The 22014-nt window shown below is 43.1% G+C and overlaps 2 protein-coding genes across 2 annotated transcripts in view; one reads left to right on the top strand and one right to left on the bottom strand.

Moving 5' to 3' along the window:
* The first annotated feature begins 266 nt into the window (after positions 1–266).
* LOC110505427 (ADP-ribosylation factor-like protein 11) lies at positions 267–4606 on the top strand. The gene has a single exon (XM_090230301.1). It carries the CDS (start codon positions 2779–2781, stop codon positions 3379–3381), a length of 603 nt encoding a protein of 200 aa, XP_090086427.1. The 5' UTR covers positions 267–2778; the 3' UTR covers positions 3382–4606.
* Positions 4607–5955: 1349 nt separating this feature from the next.
* The window catches only part of LOC110520522 (importin subunit alpha-4), a 28829-nt gene continuing 12770 nt past the window's right edge, over positions 5956–22014 (bottom strand). Inside the window, exons 4-17 of the mRNA XM_021597906.3 lie at positions 20949–20978; positions 20800–20852; positions 20398–20493; positions 19939–20024; positions 19570–19656; positions 18423–18592; positions 18200–18244; positions 17952–18083; positions 17423–17551; positions 17153–17257; positions 13599–13670; positions 13214–13376; positions 13029–13123; positions 5956–9196 (exon numbers count right to left, since the gene is read on the bottom strand). Coding sequence (XP_021453581.3) covers positions 9101–9196; positions 13029–13123; positions 13214–13376; positions 13599–13670; positions 17153–17257; positions 17423–17551; positions 17952–18083; positions 18200–18244; positions 18423–18592; positions 19570–19656; positions 19939–20024; positions 20398–20493; positions 20800–20852; positions 20949–20978 — 1359 coding nt within the window. The 3' untranslated portion in view covers positions 5956–9100. The remainder of the gene's footprint in view (positions 9197–13028; positions 13124–13213; positions 13377–13598; positions 13671–17152; positions 17258–17422; positions 17552–17951; positions 18084–18199; positions 18245–18422; positions 18593–19569; positions 19657–19938; positions 20025–20397; positions 20494–20799; positions 20853–20948; positions 20979–22014) is intronic.

Below are 22014 nucleotides of genomic sequence, written 5' to 3'. Positions count from 1 at the left end.
GAATCATTTTTTTTCAAGAACATCAACAAAAACACACAGATACATATAGTCAGATGCTTGGTAAACAACAGGTGTGTAGACTAACAGTCAAATGTTTACTTACAGTCCTTCCCAACAATGCAGAGAGAGAGAAAATAGAGGAATAATACAACAGTATTAACCTGCAACAATAAGAGTGTTACCATGGCAATATACACAGAGTACCAGTAGCTAGTAGATGTGCTACGAGGTAGTTGAGGTTGATATGTACATACTGTATAGGTAGGGATAACGTGACTAGGCAACAGGATAGATAATAAAACAGTAGCAGCAGCACGAAGGGTCAAAGCAGATTGTTAAATAGTTAACCATTAGCTACCCAGACTAACTATTTAGCAGTCTTATGTTTTGGGGGTAGAAGCTGTTCAGGGTCTTGTTGGTTCTAGACTTGGTACATTGGTACCGCTTGCTGTGTTGTAGCAGATAAAAGTTTATGACTTGACTAGCTGGAGTCTGAACATTTTTAGGGTCTTCCTTTGACACCGCCTGGTATAGAGGCCACTGCCCTAGTGATGTACTGGGCCGTATGCACTACCTTCTGTAATGCCTTGCAGTCGGATGCCAAGCAGTTACTATACCAAGCGGTGATGCTGCCAGTCAAGATGCTCTCAATGGTGCAAATGTAGAACTTTTTGAGGATCTCGAGAGCCCATGCCAAATCTATTCAGCCTCCTGGGCAGTGGAGGCTGCTGAGGGGAGGACGGCTCATAATAATGGCTGGAACGGAGCGAATGGCATCAAACACATTCAAAACATGTTTGATGTTCCACTTATTCCGCTCCAGTCATTTCCACGAGACCGTCCCCAATTAAGGTCCCACCATTCATGACTCTGTTGGTGTGTGGACCATGATAGATCCTAAATTATGTTGACACCGAGGAAATTGAAGCTCTCAACCTGCTCCACTACAGCCCTGTCGATGTGAAGGGGGGCGTGTTCGGCCCTCCTTTTTCTGTAGTCTACAATCAGCCCCTTTGCCTTGCTGACTTTGAGGGAGAGGTCTCTGACCTCCTCCCTATAGGCTGTCTCATTGTAGTCGGTGATCAGGCCTACCACCGTCGTGTCGTCTGCAAACAATGACGGTGATGAGGTCGTGCACAGCTGCGCAGCGACCATAAAATTAACACCCCCCAAACATGAATGATGCCATAATCCTCATAAATCAGGTTTTGCAAGAAGCCTGATCTCTCTCTCTTGATCACTCAGTTAATCATGGGGGGTTAGAGGTTTGTTCAGTAAGCTTGAACATTTGCTACTTTGTGGAATGTTTTGTACTGAACGTATCCTCAAAACGTTCTCTTGCGTACTCTAACAGACTTTAAGATACGTTTGCTCCCGTTCCGTGGCTGTAGCAAGGTGTGGGTTGAAGCGATGAGTGACGTATTTAAAGGGCAGTGGCCATGTTAACAGCGTTCCCCAACCCACCACCTCCCTGTTTTTCAACTGTTTGTTAAGTACATGTCACGTTCACATGAAGAGATTCGGAAGACAGGCGCAGGAATGCGTAATAGGGTTTTCATTTAGCCCAAATTACGGCGAGCCGTGTAAAGGCACAGGGATGAAGATCAAACAAACACGTACACAAAACACAGGGTTGAAACCCAAACAAAAGAGCGAGGAGTACCTCGAATAAATACACACGCACAATGATTAACACACGGGACGAGACCCGTAATAACCTGCGCAATACACAAGGGCACGAAAGCTCAAAACACACAACACAGGTCGACAGCCCAATGGAAACCAAAGGGCACACTTATACATGTACTAATCAGTGGGAATAGGGGACAGGTGTGCGTAATGAAAGTTCCGGAGGGATCAGTGACAATATAGCAGTTTCCGTTCAATTGAACATACTGAACGCAACCCAGTTGATTCAGTGGGCGTTTCCTGTTCTATTCACTCTAATCTAGGGTCAGAACAGAGGTACATTTAATACAGATCCTTGGTCAGAGTGGCTGTGCCCTTCTGTTTGTTTGATAACAAGAATGTTTGATTTTTACCCCCATGGTATCCAATTGTTAGTAGTTACTATCATGTCTCATCGCTACGACTCCCGTACAGGCTCGGGAGAGACGAAGGTCTAAAGCCATGCGTCCTCCGAAACACAACAAGGATATCCCTACCGGCCAAACCCTCCCTAACCCAGGCCAATTGTGCGTCGCCCCACGGACCTCCCGGTCACGGCAGGCTACGACAGAGCCTGGGCGCGAACCCAGAGCCTAGACCACTGCGCCACCCGGGAGGCCCGATAACAAGAATGTTTAACACATCTTGTTGCCGCTCATGTCAGCAAATTGCACCTCCATCTCCCATTTTAGTACCTCTGAAAATAAACTACCCACAATCAACTTCTCATCAACTAATTGAATTATTTAACTGCCACAGGTGTAACCCAGAGCCATGGTTACCATCCCCAGTGATTGAGATCCCAGTCAGCTGGGTTGATTAGTCCAATGGGAGCTAGCGCTGGCTTAGAAAGCTGCATGCAAACACATGAAAATAACTAGATGATATCTCACTTGGTTATGACTGTTCAGTGACATTCGGCTGTGCTGTAGGAGCCTCCATTTCAGCACAAAGGGTGTAATGGTAAGCAGCTGGATTACACACTCACAGACCAACACGATAAAGAGGAATCAGGACCTTGCTGATAACTGAAGATGTGATGATTCATTTCTAAGTCTTGATGTTTAACTGATCTGCTCCACTCATTGGACTATTAAAGGACAAGCTTAGATGGACTCCAACCATCACAGATCTGCAGAAACCTTCATCTTTCATAAAAACCTCAAAGTCCTGTCTGACATGGGTCTGGCCCTGTGCAGACAGTCTCACAGCCACATGGCCAAAGTGGTTCTAGTGGGCCTGGACGGGGCAGGGAAGTCCACCCTCCTCCACCGCCTTATTAGGGGCGAGCTGGCGCACACCACCCCCACCGTAGGCTTCAACGTGGGCTCGCTGGAGCTGGACTCTGGCCCGGAGCTGACCGTGTGGGACATAGGGGGCCAGGGGGGCATGCGTGCCCAGTGGGGAGACCACATGGAGGAATGCGATGCCCTGCTGTTTATGGTGGACGGGGTAGACCGGGTACGGATCGGGGAGGCAAGGGCGGCGTTGGGGAGAGTGCTGGGGGATGAGAGGGTGAGGGGGGTCCCCCTAATGGTGCTGGTTAATAAGATGGACCTCCCAGAGGCGATGGGGCTCCAGGAGGTGACGGGCGGGCTGGGGCTGGGGCAGTGCTGGGATAGAGACTGGGAGGTGCATGGGTGCAGCGCTCACAACGGCCTGGGGCTCCAAGAGGCCCTGGACTCTTTGGCCACACTCATCAAAAAGCGCTGAGGGAGAACTCAGACACACAAGGATATATGGAACATTTTGGCAAATACACAGATCAATGGACAAGGAATGGGCTCTCATATACAAACAGGTAAAGAATAGGCACACACACATTTGGAGAAAAGGGAACCTGTGAGGCTTTTCATAAGCTAACTGTGCTCCTATCACTAACTAGCCCTATGTCTCACAGTATGCATCATGCCAGTAGGTTATTTGAATATAGAAACAGTTGTGACATTCACTATGAAGGAAACTATTCAATGGGACTTGAGAATCGCAGATTGGAATTAAATGGCTACTTTTATCAAAAGGACAAAAACCCAATTAGATCATCCACCTGTTTTTACAATGACATGTATTTTACATTAAACTAATCTCCCCCACAGCAATGCCACAAGTGCCACTCATTTTTACAATTGACAGAAGATGCAGTATCCTTCTATAACACAAGGTGGTCTCCTTATTTAGCCACAGTCCTGCTGGTTCTAGTTTCTCCCTGGAAGTTAAATCAATGATTACTACTCCAGATTGAAGTGTTGACACTACCAGACTGAAGGGATTGGTGATATACAGTTACATTAAAATAGAACCTTTAGTTGTATATTCAGTAAAGCGGATTACTTTTTAATTGGTCTTAAGTATTTGAGAGCAAATGTGTCAGGTATATTTATCCAGGTACCATGTACAGCAACTCTAAATTACATACATGAGAGCAGAGTCACTTCTTTAGGAATAAGAATCTCTCACCAACTTTTCCAGACAGACAATACACCTTGATGTTATTGTACCAATCAGAAAGCTTGCAGCAGTGAGGATCCAATGGCTAACAGCACATTTATTTTGGTTAGGATCAGTAGTACAGAGAACATGCCCTAAGGATGAGATGAGAGGAAGTGATGTCATGATCAAAATCCCCTGATTGATTAGCAGAATGTGGCATTGACGGGTTTGTTTGTGGTGAGGTGAATGTAGTGTCTTCAAAGTATTTACACCCCTTGGAATTTTCCACATTTTGTTGTGTTACCGCCTGAATATAACAGATTAAAATGTTGATTTTGTGACACTGGCACAATGTGACACAATACCCCATCATGTCGAAGTGGAATTGTTTTGACATTCTTACAAATTCTTTAAAACCTAAAAGCTGAAATGTCAAGTCAATAAGTATTCACACCCTTTGTTATGGCAAGCCTAAGTAAGTTGAGGAGTAAAAATGTGCTTAACAAGTCACAGAAGTTGCATGGACTCACTGTGTGTGCAATAATGGTGTTTAACTTGATTTTTGAATGACTACCACATCTGTACCCCACACATACAGATAATTGTAAGGTCCCTCAGTCTGGCAGTGAATTTCAAACAGATTCAACCAAAGACCAGGGAGGTTTTCCAATGGCTCGCAAAGGGCACCTATTGGTAGATGGGTAAAACAAAAAGCAGACATTGAATATCCCTTTGATCATGGGGAAGATATTACACTTTGGATGGTGGCTCAATACACAAGCAAAGATACAGGCGTCCTTCCTAACTCCGCTGCCGGAGAGGAAGGAAACCGCTCAGGGATTTCACCATGAGGGCAATGGGGACTATAAAACACAGTTGAATGGCTGTGATAGGAGAAAACTGAGGATGGATCCACAACACCGTAGTTACTCCACAATATTAACCTAAATGACAGTGAAAATGAGAAAGCTTGTACAGAATAAAAAATATTCCAAAACATGCATTCTGTTTGCAATAAAACGCTAAAGTAAAACTGTGGAAAATGTGGCAAAGAAATGAACTTCATTTCGATAAAAGTTGTGTTTGGGGCAAATCCAACATCACGGTCTGCTTTACAGCTGATACGGAGACAAATTCACCTGTCAGCAGGACAATAACCTAAAACAGAAGGCCAAATATACACTGCAGTTACTTACCAAGACAACATTGAACGTTCCCGAGTGACCTACTTACAGTTGACTTATATCAGCTAGAAAATCTATGGCAAGACTTGAAAATGGCTGTCTAGCAATGATCAACAAACAATGACAGAATAAAGAATTTTTAAAAGCATAATGGGCAAATGTCGCACTTCCCAGGTGTGAAAATCTCTTAAGAGACTTACCCAGAAAGACTCACAGCTGTAACTCACAGCTGTATTCGCTGCCAAAGGTGTTTCTAACATAACCACTCAGGGGTGTGAATATTTCTGTAAATTAGATTATAGTATTTCCTTGTCTTGGTCATTACAGGGTATTATTGTGTGTAGATGGGTGAGAATGTTGTTGTTGATTTCATCCATTTTGAAACAGGTATAAATGCTTTCTGAGACACTGTAGGTGGAAGGAGGAGTGATGTGTCAAAATGGGTTACAATTATCAAACAACAAAATAGGAGTAGAACAAATCGCTCTCTTCAGCAGAGCGCAGCATTGACTATTCTAGTGGCAGACTCCAGCAATATGAGAGACACCACAAGAACATCTCCCATTCTGGATGCTCCAACAGCTTCTAGCATTTTGTTTATTTTTTCATTAGTACATTTGTCGTTGAGAATTTTTTTTGTTTCGTAGAAATTAAAAACAAGAAAAAGGCACAATGAATTTCCACTCACGTCTTTAATGTGCACAAGAGTTGAAAGCATCAGCAAGCCACCTTAAAAGTGAATTCTTCTATCTGAAATGTATAAATGAAACTAAGGCCAAAACACTGACATTTTATTAAGTTCTTTAAAAACAACTTTTCTCTGGCAAGTAAAAATCTTGCAACAAACATAAGCTTGTATCGTTTTCTGATACAAGACAACGGAATTGTAATTCTTTAAAGTGGCTCGGTCCGTCTAGGGATAGTTCACGACACCCTCTAGGGTTTAGTTCATCAGTAATAAACAATTCGTTCCAAAACAAGCCTGGGCTGCTTTGAAAACCCCCCTCTTCCAAACACACTCCTTACAAATCCTTCACCGGCTTTTTTTGTGAGCTGTTTGAATGGGCCATAACAGAGGAACATAAGTCCAGACAAGGGACCAGGGGTTTGTGTTAGCCCTCACACTTCCTAGATCCTGGAAACAAACGGACTGGCTCTTGGACGGTACAAAGACACAGTCTGTCCCTACAGACAGACGTAACTGTACCAGGTTCATCAGCATGTCATCACAACCCATTATGAATTTAAAAAAAAACAACATTTGAATGAAAATGAAAAACGACAAACGAAACAACCTCCCCGTCAGTCTTTGACAATAAGTAGCCAATGTTATCGTTCTGCAGAGTGAGTCCGTTTCAACAATGACTTCAGCTGCAGCAGCTTTGTACAGGCTTTTTGGAAATATATATTTATATATTCTCAAGAGACGAGTTTAAGAGAGATACACATTCAGGAAGCTTATGAACTGTGACCTCATTTAAAAAAATAAAAATAAAGTTCTGTATAGGTCAGAGGTCGTGTTCTATCCTCTGTTAGTCCGGTCTTCTTTCCGGCAGGAAGAGAGGAAGAATTAATACTCAGACATGTGCATAAGACAGAAGAAAATCTACAAGTTAAAATAGTAAACCTGGAGGCTCCACATACTTGACCTAGAGATGGGGGACTCCTGGACGGCGGCAGCCGGGGGGCGCCATTGAGGCAATCTCCATTTTTTTTTAAATAGTCAATTTTTTTCTTCAAAATGGCTGATCCCTCCTGATGACCCAGTTGGACATTACTCCAACAGGGTCACCAGGAGGGCTTAGCCAATGAAGTTGGAAGTTCCACCCAGTTGACTACATTAAAATTGTGCAAGCCCTCAATGGCTCTGCTCATTCTAATGACCTTTAGCCACTAGAGGCCTCAGTGATTTTCTATACCTGGACCAGAAAAAGACAAACCTTGCAATCTTTTCTATTTCAACATAAAATATAACACATTTTTTATAAGAATGAGGTAATACTCTTTTTGTTGTTGCCAAATATAGGTTTGTTTTAGTTTTCAGTCAACTCTTCTGTTGGAGTTCCCAACAGTGGGTGTGTTCTTCTGACCAGGTGTTTCTGATGCATTCCAGATCTTACAAAGTCTGGATAGGTATTTTACATATCAGCTAACCAACTCATATGTTACAGCAATCTTTCAGTCGATGACGTGGCACACAACCATTAGTTAATGCAAGCAATGTCTGCGAGACCTATGCCATCACTACCTGCTCTGCACAGGAAGTGACATCACTTCTGCAGCAGGATTTCATGTCCTCTGGGAAACAGGGCTACAGTGTTTTCCTCGTGGACATTGCATCATTGTACCGGTCCCATTATGGCGTCTGTGAGAGAATGGGCAGCGCCATTGAGGCCATCTCCATTTTGAAGTAGTACATTTTCTAATACTTCTATGAGTTTGTAAACAAACTAAAAGGGTGCATACTGCCACCTGTGGTGTGTTGTTTGAACAGGTATTAAGCCAAGGTTGGCTGCCACCTGCAGTTATGGAATGTTTACTCACGAGTACAATTCATTGGCTGATGACCTAGATGGAATTATGTGAGCCTTCCTTAACCAATAAGAAGTCCCACCCAGTTGACTAGAAGCGAGACATCCCACTCTCTCTTTTTACAATGGCAGTCAATGAACGAAGTAGACCAGACTCAGCTGCTACGCATTGATGTCTATGGGAGAGCCACCCCATTACATTTTTTCCAATGGTAAACAGCCTGAGTGACCCATCTTTATTTATCCACCATCTTGGTTTAAAATGGTGAAAGTCTTCAATGGAGTTGCCCATGTTAAAATGAGCTTTTGGGCCCTAGTCCTCTACCATTCTCAAAATTAAGCTTTTTTATTTTGCTCTCCCCTGAATTAGAGCAAAATTGCAAAACAATTATATACTTATACGAACCAGTTTTGCAGCATTATATATAATTTTAATTACATGTATTTTTTATAAATAAAAATCCATAACTCATGATTCAAGAAGTCAAAAGCAAAAAAATAAAATAATATGAGTCAAAATGTCTCGTCAGTCTGCCTAAAAACCTCTCCCTGCCTTAATCCCGCCTCTTCCTGTCCTAGGACTTTGGGGACGAGGACAGGGTCCATGCCTGTTCATGGTTTCGCTCTGAGGTAAACATCTTTAATTGGGGGCACTCGGACATCAAGGGAGAGGGAGAGCGAGCAAAGGTCCACGACCAGGGGACAATCCAGAGGTGAAGCACAAAAATAAACCGCAGTATCCTTTCCGATACCGCAGTATCCTTTCCGATACCGCAGTATCCTTTCCGATACCGCAGTATCGTGATATTGTTTTCTAAAACAAATATGCAAAGAAACTATTCCCAAGTGTCTTCAACTGTGTGTTTTTGTGCGAGTGTGTAGTTGTGACATTTGGCAATTCAAAAATACTGACTCAAAAGGCTTTTTCTTCCTTTGTGATTTTCACGTGACATTTCAAAGCATTTGCTAAGATTGCCTGAGATCCTCCCCACATGGGTGGCCAGATTGTACTGGTGCTGGATTCATTACCTGGACCCGTTTGTGTTGGGTTGCCAGGTTGTGGTGGCAGGTGGTAGTTTTAAGTAACCTTTTCAGTGCAGAGGTGGCGTATTGTGGAGTTGGTGGGTGAATCCTTCAATCGCAAGGTGGGTTGCCATGTTGGAGTAATAGTGATGGTAGTAGGTGGGTTCAATCCTTCTGTATTAGGTTGCCAGATAGGAGGAGAGATAGATGGATGAATGTCTGGGGTTGGTTAGACAGTACTAGTGAAGCTGGATGGATTGGCTCCTAGAACTTGAACTCCTTCTGCAGGCTGGAGGCGGGGTCAAAGTCGAAGGTCCCTCCTTGGGTGGCTTCAGGAATCAAACTGGGATCCTCATCAATCTAAGAAGGAGAGACAAAGAAGAGGAATGGTGAGGGATGTGTGTGTGTCAGCGTTTCTGTTAGCTGCTAAAAGACGATAAATAAACATGGGTGCCGACCAATTGTCCAGGAGAAAAGGTAGAATTCCATTGCAAAACAATGCTTTTTAGCCTATTCATTTATGGGAATACATTTGACTGGTCATGCTTAAAAATCAATCTAGGTTAATTTGCTAAATTTAGTGGGATTAAATTGGCACGTGTGTATTTGTGTTAGTCATTATGTGTCCTAATATTTATCACACGCGCACAGCACATGTGAGGCTAGTTTAAGGCTAGTTTGAGGGGGAACTCTGTCAGACAGCAAGAGGGCTGCTGCTACAGCTCCTCAAAGAGCTTGTGATGGAACATTTTATGTTGGTGCTTTTCTATTTATGAATTTCTGTGTTCTGTGTTTGTGCTTTTCTAATAACCGTTTTCTGTGTTTTCACGCAAGTGACTGAACGAATCATCACTATCAAAATCTGCAATTTGGCAGTATCTGCAATTCAGCTCAGAGAGAAGAAGCCTTGTGAGGTATTGGTCTGTCACATGAATGACGCAAACGTTAATGATGAATTATGAATAAGCTAAATCATGCAAATATAACTTGTCTGTATATAAAAGAGATCTAACGGGACTGCCCCAGAGGAGCTCCTAATCAACATGTGTACTTGGTGCATTGAGTCGGTTGGAACCTCTCAAATTAACAAAACAAAGATTCCTTTAAGTTTGACTTTGTCCCTGGTGTAGAATTTCCACGACAAGCTCATTCATTGCTGCTGGAGTCCAATCATTGCGCAACAATTCTAAATTCCAATCACATGTTAAAAACAGTTAGATGGCCACAATTAAAAAGAACTACAATTTTTACACTGAACAAAAATATAAAAAACGCAACAAGTATTGGTCCCATGTTTCATAAGCTGAAATAAAAGATCCCAGAAATGTTCCATATGTACAAAAATCTTATTTCTCTCAAAATTGTGCACAAATTTGTTTATATCCCTGTTAGTGAGCATTTCTTCTTTGCCAAGATAATCCATCCACCTGACAGGCGTGGCATATCAAGAAGCATGATCATTACACAGGTGCACCTTGCGCTCGGGCCACTAAAATGTGCAGTTGTCTCACACAATGCCACAGATGTCTCGTTTTGAGGGAGCGTGCAATTGGCATGTTCACCAGAGCCGTTGCCAGATAACTTAATGTTCATTTCTTTACCATAAGCCATACAATTTATCATGTTTGGGATGCTCTGGATCATGTGTGTTACAGCGTGGTCCAGTTCTCACCAATATCCAGCAACTTTACACAACCATTGAAGAGGATTGGGACAACAGGCCACAGTCAACAGCCTGATCAACTCAATACAGAGGTTGAGGTGTCGCGCTGCATGCAGCAAATGGGGATTACACCAGATACCAACTTTTTTTAAAGGTATCTGTGACCACAGATGCATATCTGTATTCCCTGTCATGTGAAATCCATAGATTAGAGCCTAATCGATTTATTTCCTTATATGAACTGTAGCTCAGTAAAATCTTACATTTCTGGATGTTGGGTTTATATTTTTGTTGAGTATAATTCAACTGGTAAAGAAAGCACGCTTCAACGGTGGGCAGGCGGTGAAGCGCGTAGAAATGTCTGTCCTCGGTTTCAGGATTAATGGTCTGGGGCTGTTTGTCATGGTTCGGGCTAGGCCCCTTAGTTCCAGTGAAGGGAAATCTTATTAACATTACAGCATACAATGGACATTCTAGACAAATCTGTGCTTCCAACTTTGTGGAAGGTCCTTTCCTGTTTTAGCATGACAACACCCCTCTGCACAAAGCAAGGTCCATACGGAAACGGTTTGTCGAGATCAGTGTGCAAGAACTTGACTGGCCTGCACAGAGTACTGACCTCAACCCCATAAAACAACTTTGGGATGAATTGAAACGCAGAATGCGAGCCAGGTCTAATCGCCAAACATCATTGCCCGACCTCACGAATGCGCGTGGCTGAATAGAAGCAAGTCCCCACAGCAAGTTTACAACATCAAATGGTTTTATGACTTAACAGCCGGTCATAAATAGTTTGCAGAAACTCTTTCTTGCCCTGCAGTATTGGAAGACTAACAAAGGAGTTTCAGAGAGACTTTTGCCGGCAAAAAAAAACCTCTAAAAACGTCCAACTTCGGAACAATATTCATTAAATAGGAATGTTATCAATGGTAAGACAGGATCGAAAGAACAATCCTTCCATATGGTTTATTATTTTGTTGTCAAGGACGGTATGACAAAGTAATTTACGTCCTATGTATCAAGTTTACATCTAAATGTGGTATAAAATGATTAAATATGAGAATAATTCTGTGAAGATAGCAATGTGATTTTAGCCTTCGAAATGAATTGTTTTTCATATAAACTTGTGCCCAGTCAGTAGCCACGTCCAAGTGAGCTCAGAGTTAGTGTCAGCATGACGGAACGCCCCTTTGGCCAGAGTGCTTAAAAGGACTCGCTAAGAATTAACAAACCGAACGTCATGAATGGTTAAAACTACAAGACCAAAAAGAGGCGAGGTCGCGGCCCACACGTTGAAATGGTTAGAAACGTTGTACTGAGACCAGGCAGCGTGGAGCGGTGGCTACACTGCTGAATGGTTTAAACTCTACAGACCAGCCGACATACAGCGCAAGGTGAATGTCACAAAATGGAATTATGGGAAGGAAGAATCCCTCCCATACAACCATTGGTAAGTCTGAAGTATCTATGCTAACGAACACTCCAAGACCAGAGAAGCTCTACAACTAAGGACATTATGACCTCTGGTGGATAATCAGAGCCTTACATCAAGCCACTACCCATAGACGGATCGATTGGTTTCTGAGACAGAGAAACACATCTAGGCGTAAATATATATTGCATTTCTAATCTGAATGAGCGGTGGTTAGGGTGCTAAGTATACGTATTTCCGTGAGCGCAGCTTCCAAAATGTATGTACGATAAGTTGACTCTCTCCCCTCCCATTATGTACCAAGCTGTCATATGGTGTCAGTTCACTAGGGACTTTTATCCCATGTAAGTGTGTATTATTTATTTACTAAGCCAATGTGTATTTCTGATTCATCAATGAGGTTAGGGTTCTGTCAGATATCAGGGAGTATGCGACGTTCAGAATGAGACTGATAGGAGGTAATAATAATACATTAATAATCGACTGTTATTGATGTAAGAGATGTCTGTATATCTTTAGAGTTTAAAGTCGGGAGACAGCAACTCGCTAAACAACTTTTACCGTGGTGCACCAAATGTCTAATGAGTTAATTGTTACATGATTAATTTCAATCGAGTAACAATTAAACATAGTTTAAACACAGACATCAGATTAATGATGGTCACGACACCTACTTGTTGTATGATGATCTATCGTCCCACAACTGTCCCAGAGTGTTTAGAAAAGGCTATTTATTTCTCGTAGAGAACGACAAGCTGACCAATAGAATAGGTCAACTTTTCTACTATGGTGGATAGTAGATTGACAGGCTAGTGATGTTGCTGTTTGTTACTGGTCTTGTTGTCTGAGGAAAAGTTCATGTGGACAGTTATTCTAACTTCTTCAAAGTTTGCATCGGAATTTAGTAAGAAGGATGCACACCGTTGCATGTTCTGTTAAGATGAATTACCTTGTATTTCTGAGCACCGTGGGTGGACGCCCTAATCAGGTTACGCACCCAATGCATATGGGTCTGTTAATGAAAACGCTGCAGGTCACATGTCTGGTGCTACATTTTCCTAACAGAAGCACTGGACTGTGTGTGATTTACAACTCACATCATCGCCTGAGAAGTACTGGTCAATAATCTCGAAGGCTAGTTTGTAGATGTCCTCATTCTCATGTTGCTGCAGATTCTCAATCTTCTCCAGACCTGAGCGGAAAGCAGATCAGAAAGCAACAATTCACTTCAGACACACAGTACCTCCTCCTTTAGCCATCATGAGAATATGCAGGCACACACCTCCACACTCCTCTATGATCTCAGTGATGGTGCCGGCCTCGTCCCCGGCCATGATGAGGACGTTCTTGAGGCCGTCTAGGAGTACCTGGACCACCTGGGGGTCCTTCACTGAAAGCAGGCTGCAGAAAGGAGGGACTACATTCTGCTGCACCAAGTACTCCACCTACACAAACACGAAGACAGCAGTAAGCAATTCTGACAAATCACTGCTGACACTTATGATTGTGTAAGCAGGTTCAGTCACTGGCATTAGATTAGTTCATAAACTCACTGGTCTGAACGCTCCAGCTCTAGAGGCCCTGGCATGGCAATGCAGCCCCGTACCTGTCCATGTCTAAGTCAATAGTCTATCTGATAGAGGTTGCAATGTGTGTGACAGACTCACCTGGTCTTTCCGGCCACTGATGGTGAGGTTGCTGATGGTCCACGCTGCCTCCTTCTGAGTCCCAAAGTCCCCCTGGCGACACACGGCTTGTCAGCACTACGTAACATATCACTACACAGCAATGACAGGAAGATCATCTCTCTCAGGCTCACACAGACACCAGCCATGTAGGCACGGTGGAGCCAGGACCACCCAATCAGATATATCCTGTTTTATCATCTCTACTAGACAGTCTTCCAAACAGACAGAGGTAGGTAGTAACATGTACAGTTGTGTTTGCAGCGGCACAACTGAGGGGAAGGAGAAATGCCCAGCCAGCCAAGAAAAGATCCTTCAAAGTGGAGAGGTTCGGAAGAGGGTAAATCCTACCTTGGCAAGAAAAATAGGATTGAGTTTACTATGGCAATTGATATCTGCACTGTTCATTTATTACCTGAATACAATCCTCAATGTTTAATCTCATGCTGAAATGGGTCTGATTTGCATACTAGACTAGTGACATTTCGATATGGATCGTTGTAACACTTACCTGATCCTCCTTAACATTTAATTCTGAGTTAAACATGTAACGTCACACTTCGAGTAAAATGTTTTTAGTACGCATTCACCATCACATGTACTTGTAATATGAAATATCTCTCATGAATGCTATTGAAATTATTCAGATGTCTCAAGTACCATTTACCTTTTTATGAAATTGAGCACATTGATAGATATTAAAACAACTTTGAATAAACTGTACAGTCTACAGATTTTCTTAAATGTCAGTCTTCATTGGAGAAGACCTGTACTGGAGGACATCTGCAATTTAGCATTTTTATTAGGATCCCGTTAGCTGCTGCTAACAGTCGCCACTTTTCCTGGTGTCCACAAGATGGTGCTGGCAGGCTTAAACAATACATTTATGTAAAATAAATTGCACTAAGTTGTTGTTCTTCTTGCCGTCAGTTAGGTGTAAAAAAATAAAAATTATCACACAAAATATGTAACAAGTACTGAAAAAGTTCTGTGACCGGAAACTTTTTTTAAATGAACACTTCCACCACCCCCTTTAAAAAAATGTTTTTACTCTTACTTGAGTAGTTTAAGAGGGCTACGTTTACTTGAGTAAATCACAATCTACTGTGAGATTGTGATCTCTTTTACTTTTACTTAGATTTTTAGTACTCTACCCACCTCTGCAAACGGGACATTATTTGTATTTTTACCTAAACATGCAAACACCATCACCAACTGGCATGACCTTCACTCATGGAATGGGTGGCCAAAAATAACTAACTGAAAGCCACACCCCAATACACCATGCCACTGCCGCCTCTATTTAGTAAACAAGTCAGGTCACAATCCAGTGCATTTATCAGTCAGTAAGAAACTGGTCCTGAACATTAAAACTAAGAGCACTGTATTTGGTACAAATCATTCCCTAAATTCTAGACCTCAGATGAATCTGGTAATGAATGGTGTGGCTGTTGAACAAGTTGAGGAGACTAAATTACTTGGTGTTACCTTAGATTGTAAACTGTCATGGTCAAAACATATAGATTCAATGGTTGTAAAGATGGGGAGAGGTCTAGCCGTAATAAAGAGATTCTCTGCTTTTTTGACACCACATTCCAAAAAGCAAGTTCTGCAGGCTCTAGTTTTGTCTAATGTTGATTATTGTCCAGTCGTATGGTCCAGTGCTGCAAGGAAAGACCTAGTTAAGCTGCAGCTGGCCCAGAACAGCAGCACGTTTTGCTCTTCATTGTAATCAGAGGGCTGATATAAATACTATGCATACCAGTCTCTCTTGGCTAAGAGTTGAGGAGAGACTGACTGCATCACCTGTTTCCATAAGAAACAAAGTATTGAAAATCCCAAATGGTTTGCATAGTCAACTTACACACAGCTCTGACACACACACACACACTTACCCCACCAGACATGTCACCAGGGGTGTTTTCACAGTCCCCAAACCCAGAACAAATTCAAGAAAGTGTACAGTATTATATAGAGCCCTAATTGCATGGAACTTCCTTCCATCTCATATTGCTCAAATCAACAGCAAACCTGGTATAAAAAACAGATAAAGAAACACCTCAGGTCACAACGCCTCTCCTCTATTTGACCGACATAGTTTGTGTGTATGTATTGATATGTAGGCTACGTGTGCCTTTACATTTTTTTATGTAGTTCTGTCCTTGAGCTGTTCTTGTCTAATAATGTTCTGTATTATGTCATGTTCTGTGTGGACCCCAGGAAGAGTAGCTGCTGCTTTCGCAACAGCTAATGGGGTTCATAAAAAAAAAATAAAAAAATTGTTAGCTTTAATTAGCTTTAAAAATGCACAATTATCTCTCAGCCTCATGGCAAAATGTGTAGAACAGCATGAGAATGTGTTGTCACAATACCAGGCCAAGTTTCATGATACCACGGGGGAAACTTCAGCGGCCTAGCATCCTGTTCACCCCAATACAACATATTTCATTTAAAGTTCACATTGTTCACCGTATAATAGAATACTGAACAAGCCTACCTATGATGTTGCTGGAGGAGTGACTACACGTGCATAATGATTTGAACGTCATTGTCATGAAACCACCTTTACTCTTCAGTTAAGACTCCCTCCCTCATAAACACGCACCTCTCTCTCACACAAACACACTGTTCCCACCTTTAAAAATGTTAGGTACCAAACAGAATGTAAGGAGCACCAAAAATATATATTTTTTTACACTTTAGTCTTCCATTAGGCCTATAAGAATCCTAACTTCGAAAAACATCTCATGAGTAGCAGACACTTTTCCTTTTTTCCTGTGCCAATCAAATTTTCTTACAACAACTGTCAAGTTACCAGGTTGTGAGCTAGCTAGGTAACATGACTGAACAAAGTTGTTTGTTATCAAACCAATAATTAGTGTCCGGGATTAGTTTAAAAACGTCCCTCGACATGGTGTGTGAAATATCAAACGTGCGCGACATCACGCAGAGAGAACAAAAGGTATCTCCGGTAATATGGGTGATATTTTTTACCGTTTGAGATCGAGACGATGTAAAGCTGCAGACATGCCTCTTGTAAAACGGGGCTTCCTCTCTGGCACAGCTGCGTGACGGTGAATTTGCAAAGCCTATCAGACTGGCCTGTACTCTTGGTTATACCAGGGATGAAATTATTCAATATATCAACTTTTCTCACTCTGCACGCTGCTCCAATGTAACAGAAGACTGACCAGGGTCTGCATCCCCCCCACCAACATAGCTAAATTATATTTAAAAAACTGATGCAGGAAGAGCGGACAGAGAGAAGCAGGTGAGTGATGGCTGGAATTGGATACGGCTGGCTGATTACACATGCCACACATGATATGCAGACATTATTGGGCTGGCGCAAACAAGAGACTTATTGATGTTGCTTAAATACAACTGAATTTAGAAGCAAAACTAATTTAATAAACATTTTATAAAAGGCACGAGTACTTCATGGCAAAAATGTGTAGAATTGCAGGAAGTTTTTTTGGGGCCAAATAACACATTCTGGCCTCGCTACTGACAGACGCACACCACAGATCTCTCACCTTGGCCAGTTGGTGGATAATCAAGGGGATGAGTCCTGCGTCAATCACAGCCTGAACCTGCTGCTGGTTCCCAGCCGTGATATTGGACAGGAACCACACTGCTTCCTGTAGACGAACCAATCACAGACAGTTATGCCACAACACTTCCTATTAACAGTCCAATCTCACACAGTCAAACCAAACAATTTCCTGTTGGCCTGCTAATCATTGACATTGGCTTCTCCCCTCCCCGTTTCCATTCCCTCTCGGGGGAGTGTGTGTGTGCTCTACCTTGTTGATCTTCTCTTTGGGGTGTGTGAGCAGGTTGGGGAAGTGGGAGAGGACTTCACAGTTGAGAACCATCTGTGTCTGCTCGTCTGTCCCTGTCACAATGTTGCCTACTGCCCTCAGCGTAGCAGTCTGCAGGAAGTGACAACACAGCAGGTCAACACCCACAATGTCAGCGCGTCAGAAAAGACAAAAACACACCCTGATGTATTACTTATAAAAACGCATCGTTTCCTCCCTTCCTTGAAATGTTCACTGATCTGTATGTTGTAAGGAAAGCTAGGAGTTTCTTCAACATATGGCTGCAGTTTTACTAAAGCACACCTAGCCCTCATGATGAGTAAAGCCAAGGTTTTAATACTTGTTGATTTAAAATAAATGTTTATTGGTCACATGCAATAACATCTGCTAATCAATGATTCATTTTATAAGCACACCATCTATACCAGTGTGTTTGGGTCTAAGTCTGAATGTTATCAGTTACCATGGTAATTGTTCCCAATTCTATGGTGTCCCTGTTGAGCCATCTTACCTGAACTTTGACCTCCTGGTGGCTGAGCAGAGGAACGAGGAAGGGGACTACGCCAGAGTCTATCACCATCTGAATCTGCTCGTTCCCACCATCTGTCAGATAGGACAGAGCCCACACCGTGTCCACCAGGATCTACACAAGTATGTCAATGAGTCCATTAAGTGTTGTTTAATGGGGCTGCTGATGTCAAAATGATGGTATGCGAATTGTACCATTTAGGGGTAATGAAAATACACTTCCATACTTACATTTATATCTGTGTGGTATAGAAGAACACACAGAGCTGGAACAATCTGGAAAAGAGAAAACAGTTTGAGGTAGAGAGAGAAAAAGATGCTGTGAAAAGCAGACTAGAAATGTGGTCATGTAAGGTATGTCGCTAAACATTCCTCCTAGTGATGAGTCATTTGGCTGACTGGCTGGAGAGACGATAACACTGCTCACACACACACGGTACCCACATGTACATACCTCCTGTACTGTCTCCATGGGGGGTGGTGGCTCCTTGTTGCGACAGAGGTTTACGATGACCCAGGTGACGTTGCGGAGGAAGGAGATGGGGATGGAAGGGTTAATGAAGGACAGCAGGGGCTTGACCACACCCAGGGAGATGACATAATCTCTGCACTGTGGCCCGTCGCCTGGGGGAGAAGCATCACAGGTCAGGAGGTCATCATTTGGGCAAAGCGTTTTTCCTGGTTAGGTAGTGAGCTATGACAAATACAATGAAGTCAAATGAAGACACAGCAATATGAAGTGGATGTAGAAAGTAAGTCAGTTTTCTCAACAACAACAGAACGTTGAAGCAACAGAACGTTGAAGCAACAGAACGTTGAAGCAACAGAACGTTGAAGCAACAGAACGTTGAAGCAACAGAACGTTGAAGCAACAGAACGTTGAAGCAACAGAACGTTGCGGTGCAAGGTCTCCACTGTTTTGGTGCCCTGGCTACTACGCTGTGAACAGCGTGATGTGAACCCGTGCACATGCTGGCCACACCACTCGTTACGCTCGCACGGCAAAATAAATGTACACATACTTGTTATTCAATCATTTCATCCAAACTGCTTGTGCGCGTCTACGAGCATCTGCGTAGCTAGGTGCTAAAATAGAACTTGGTTCCATTTGACGCTGGACGCGCTGCAAGTCCCACCTCCACCAGCTCCTCATTGGTTTTTAGGAGCATATACCCACATGGGTGACTGAAAGATTGAACTGAGGTCCACAATCCAGTCGGTGGTGGTAATGCACCTTAAAATTGGTTGCCCACAGCGATATAAAGTACACAGACGACTGGAGGAGAGATTACTAGAAACTTATCTGTGGATTAATGGTCAGAGTAGAGAACACACTATTGTGTGACTCAACAATGGGTAAGAATTCTACAAAGACTGTACTTCAGGTAAAATAACAACTCAAATGTTTATATCACAGGACAAATTAGCTCGCAACAGCAAGGTAGCTAGCTAAATGTCCATGAATGTTTCATGTGTTTCAACCTGTCCCAAAAAGAACAGTTCAGAGTTAGTTTTGATATGTCAACCTGTGTGTTCTCATCTGGTGGGATTGGACAAAAACGAACATGCGCGTGACCGCTGTAGTCAGCATCTTTACTCACCTATGATGTTGCCTAGTGCCCACACAGCCTGTTCACACACATTCTGATGGGGAGAGTGGAGCAGTCGCAGGAACAGGGGGACAGCATCTGTTCGTACACACAGAGAGAGTTAGGAATTGACATATCACAATTTCACACACAACGATAACATAACAGAAGCATTAGTGAAGCCGGGCAGAGAGACGGAGCCCAGACAGACAGTCAGAATAAGAGCAGGGCAGAGAGACCGAGCCCAGACAGACAGTCAGAATAAGAGCAGGGCAGAGAGACCGAGCCCAGACAGACAGTCAGAATAAGAGCAGGGCAGAGAGACCGAGCCCAGACAGACAGTCAGAGTAAGAGCAGGGCAGAGTGAGCTGCTGAACTTACTGGATTTGACCACAGCCTGGGTCTGTTGTGAAGTACCAGACGCTATGTTGGTCAGGGCCCAGGCTGCCTCGAACTGGAGAGACGGACTAGCGCAGAGAAAGGAGGGAAAGAGTGAGAGACAGAATGAGAGGCCTTCCACTAATATCAACCCATCCTCATCCTAACCCCCCACACACACACACACCTATTGTCCTGGGTGTGTCTCCATTCCTAACCACAAGGTCCTGTGTGTGTTGTCCTGAACACAAGGTCCTGGGAATGGGAAATATTTTGTTTGGATTGGCTAAAGAGAAATGGGCCAAGGGACTCTCGTGTGCCTGACACACACCTTATCTGCATCATATCTCCTAGACATTAATCCTGTCAGACTACAGGATTACCTCCCAGTAAATGTCCCAACAGTGCATTGGTAGAGACGGTCAAAGGGAGGACATTGGTCTGAGGCATCAGCAGACTCACTTGTCGTCTCTCTCCAGACATTTGACTAGGATGGGCAGGATGCCAGACTTTATCAAGTCATCAATGGGAGGGTTTCTGTCACTGGAGAGGAGTTTTCTGACAGACAAAAACAGGAAGTGTTATGTTAGAGTCATGGAAAAGAAAACAGGGTTTGAGAGATACAAAGCAGAGAGAAGGACAAGGTGATCACACATCTTACTCTACTTGAGAAAATTATATTTTCCCTAACCCTCAACCCAATTCTAACAATAAAACTTAACCCCTAAACCTAGAAATAGACAGTTTACAAGTGAGGACCGGCAAAATGTCCTCACTTCTCAGAATTGTAGTTGGTTTACTATTCTTGTGAAGACTTCGGATACTCACAAGTATAGTAAAAGTTGTATACACACACACTTTTACCTGGCAGCCTGTACGGCACTGAGCTGGACCACAGCGTTATCACTGACGGCATTCTTCAGCGAGACAGAGAACACACGTTACAGCATCACACTCAGAGGATGTCTTTTAGTTAACAAGTAGACGTGTGTGTACATGAAGTTGAGGCTGACCTGTAACATAACTTCTAGTGTGACGTTTTGCTGTAAAGACAGAAGGGACAACATCAGTACCAGGTTACAGAGCAACATGGGGGGGGGGGGGGGGGGAGATACAATTCACATAAACATCCATTTAACAGATCATTCTGAGGAGACACAGTGCCGTTTTCCCTGTGGCTGCTGCCGAGTTGGTGTGTTGACCGGCCCGGTTGAGGCTGTGTGAGCTCACAGGCTGAGAATGTCATGCTAGCCTATCACTACACTTCACCTTGTAGCAGCTAAACCAGGCCAGACCCTATTCCTCATTTCATTAGCTTAGTGACAGGTCTCCAGTCAGCAGGGTAAAAAGCACCTCTTTACCCTTACACCCCCCTGTGGATCCCCATACAGTGCATTCCTAAAGGATTCAGAGCCCTTGACTTTTTCCACATTGTTACATTACAGCCTTATTCTAAAATTGACACTTGTGGAATATATATTTTTATTGTTCTTAATCTACACACACACACACACACACACACAATACCCCATAATGACAAAGCAAAACCATTTTTTAATTTTTTTTTAAGTAAACTGAAATATCACATTTACATAAGTATTCAGATTCTTTACTCAGTACTTTGTTGAAGCACATTTGGCAACGTATACAGCCTGGAGTCTTCTTGGGTATGACCCAACAAGCTTGGCACACCTGTATTTGGGGAGTTTCTCCCATTCTTCTCGGCAGATCCTCTCAAGCTCTGTCAGGTTGGATGGGGAGTGTTGCTGCACGGCTATTTTCAGGTCTCTTCAGAGATGTTCGACCGGGTTCAAGTCTGAGCTCTGACTGGGCCACTCAAGGACACTCAGACTTGTCCCGAAGCCACTCCTGCATTGTCTTGGCTGTGTGCTTGCGTTGTTGTCCTGTTGGAAGGTGAATATTTTTTACGCTCTGAGATGCACTGTCAACAGTGGGACCTTGTATAGACAGGTGTGTTCCAAATCATGTCCAATCAATTGAACTGACGACAGGTGGACTCCAATCAAGTTGTAGAATCATCTCAAGGATGATCAATGGAAACAGGATGCGCCTAAGTTC

This window comes from Oncorhynchus mykiss, chromosome 3 (genome assembly GCF_057628025.1).
Source record: "Oncorhynchus mykiss isolate SJ-2025 chromosome 3, ASM5762802v1, whole genome shotgun sequence".
In the NCBI taxonomy this organism is placed as follows: domain Eukaryota; kingdom Metazoa; phylum Chordata; class Actinopteri; order Salmoniformes; family Salmonidae; genus Oncorhynchus; species Oncorhynchus mykiss.
Note: the sequence above shows the minus strand (reverse complement) of the source record. Positions and strands in the feature narration are given on the sequence as shown.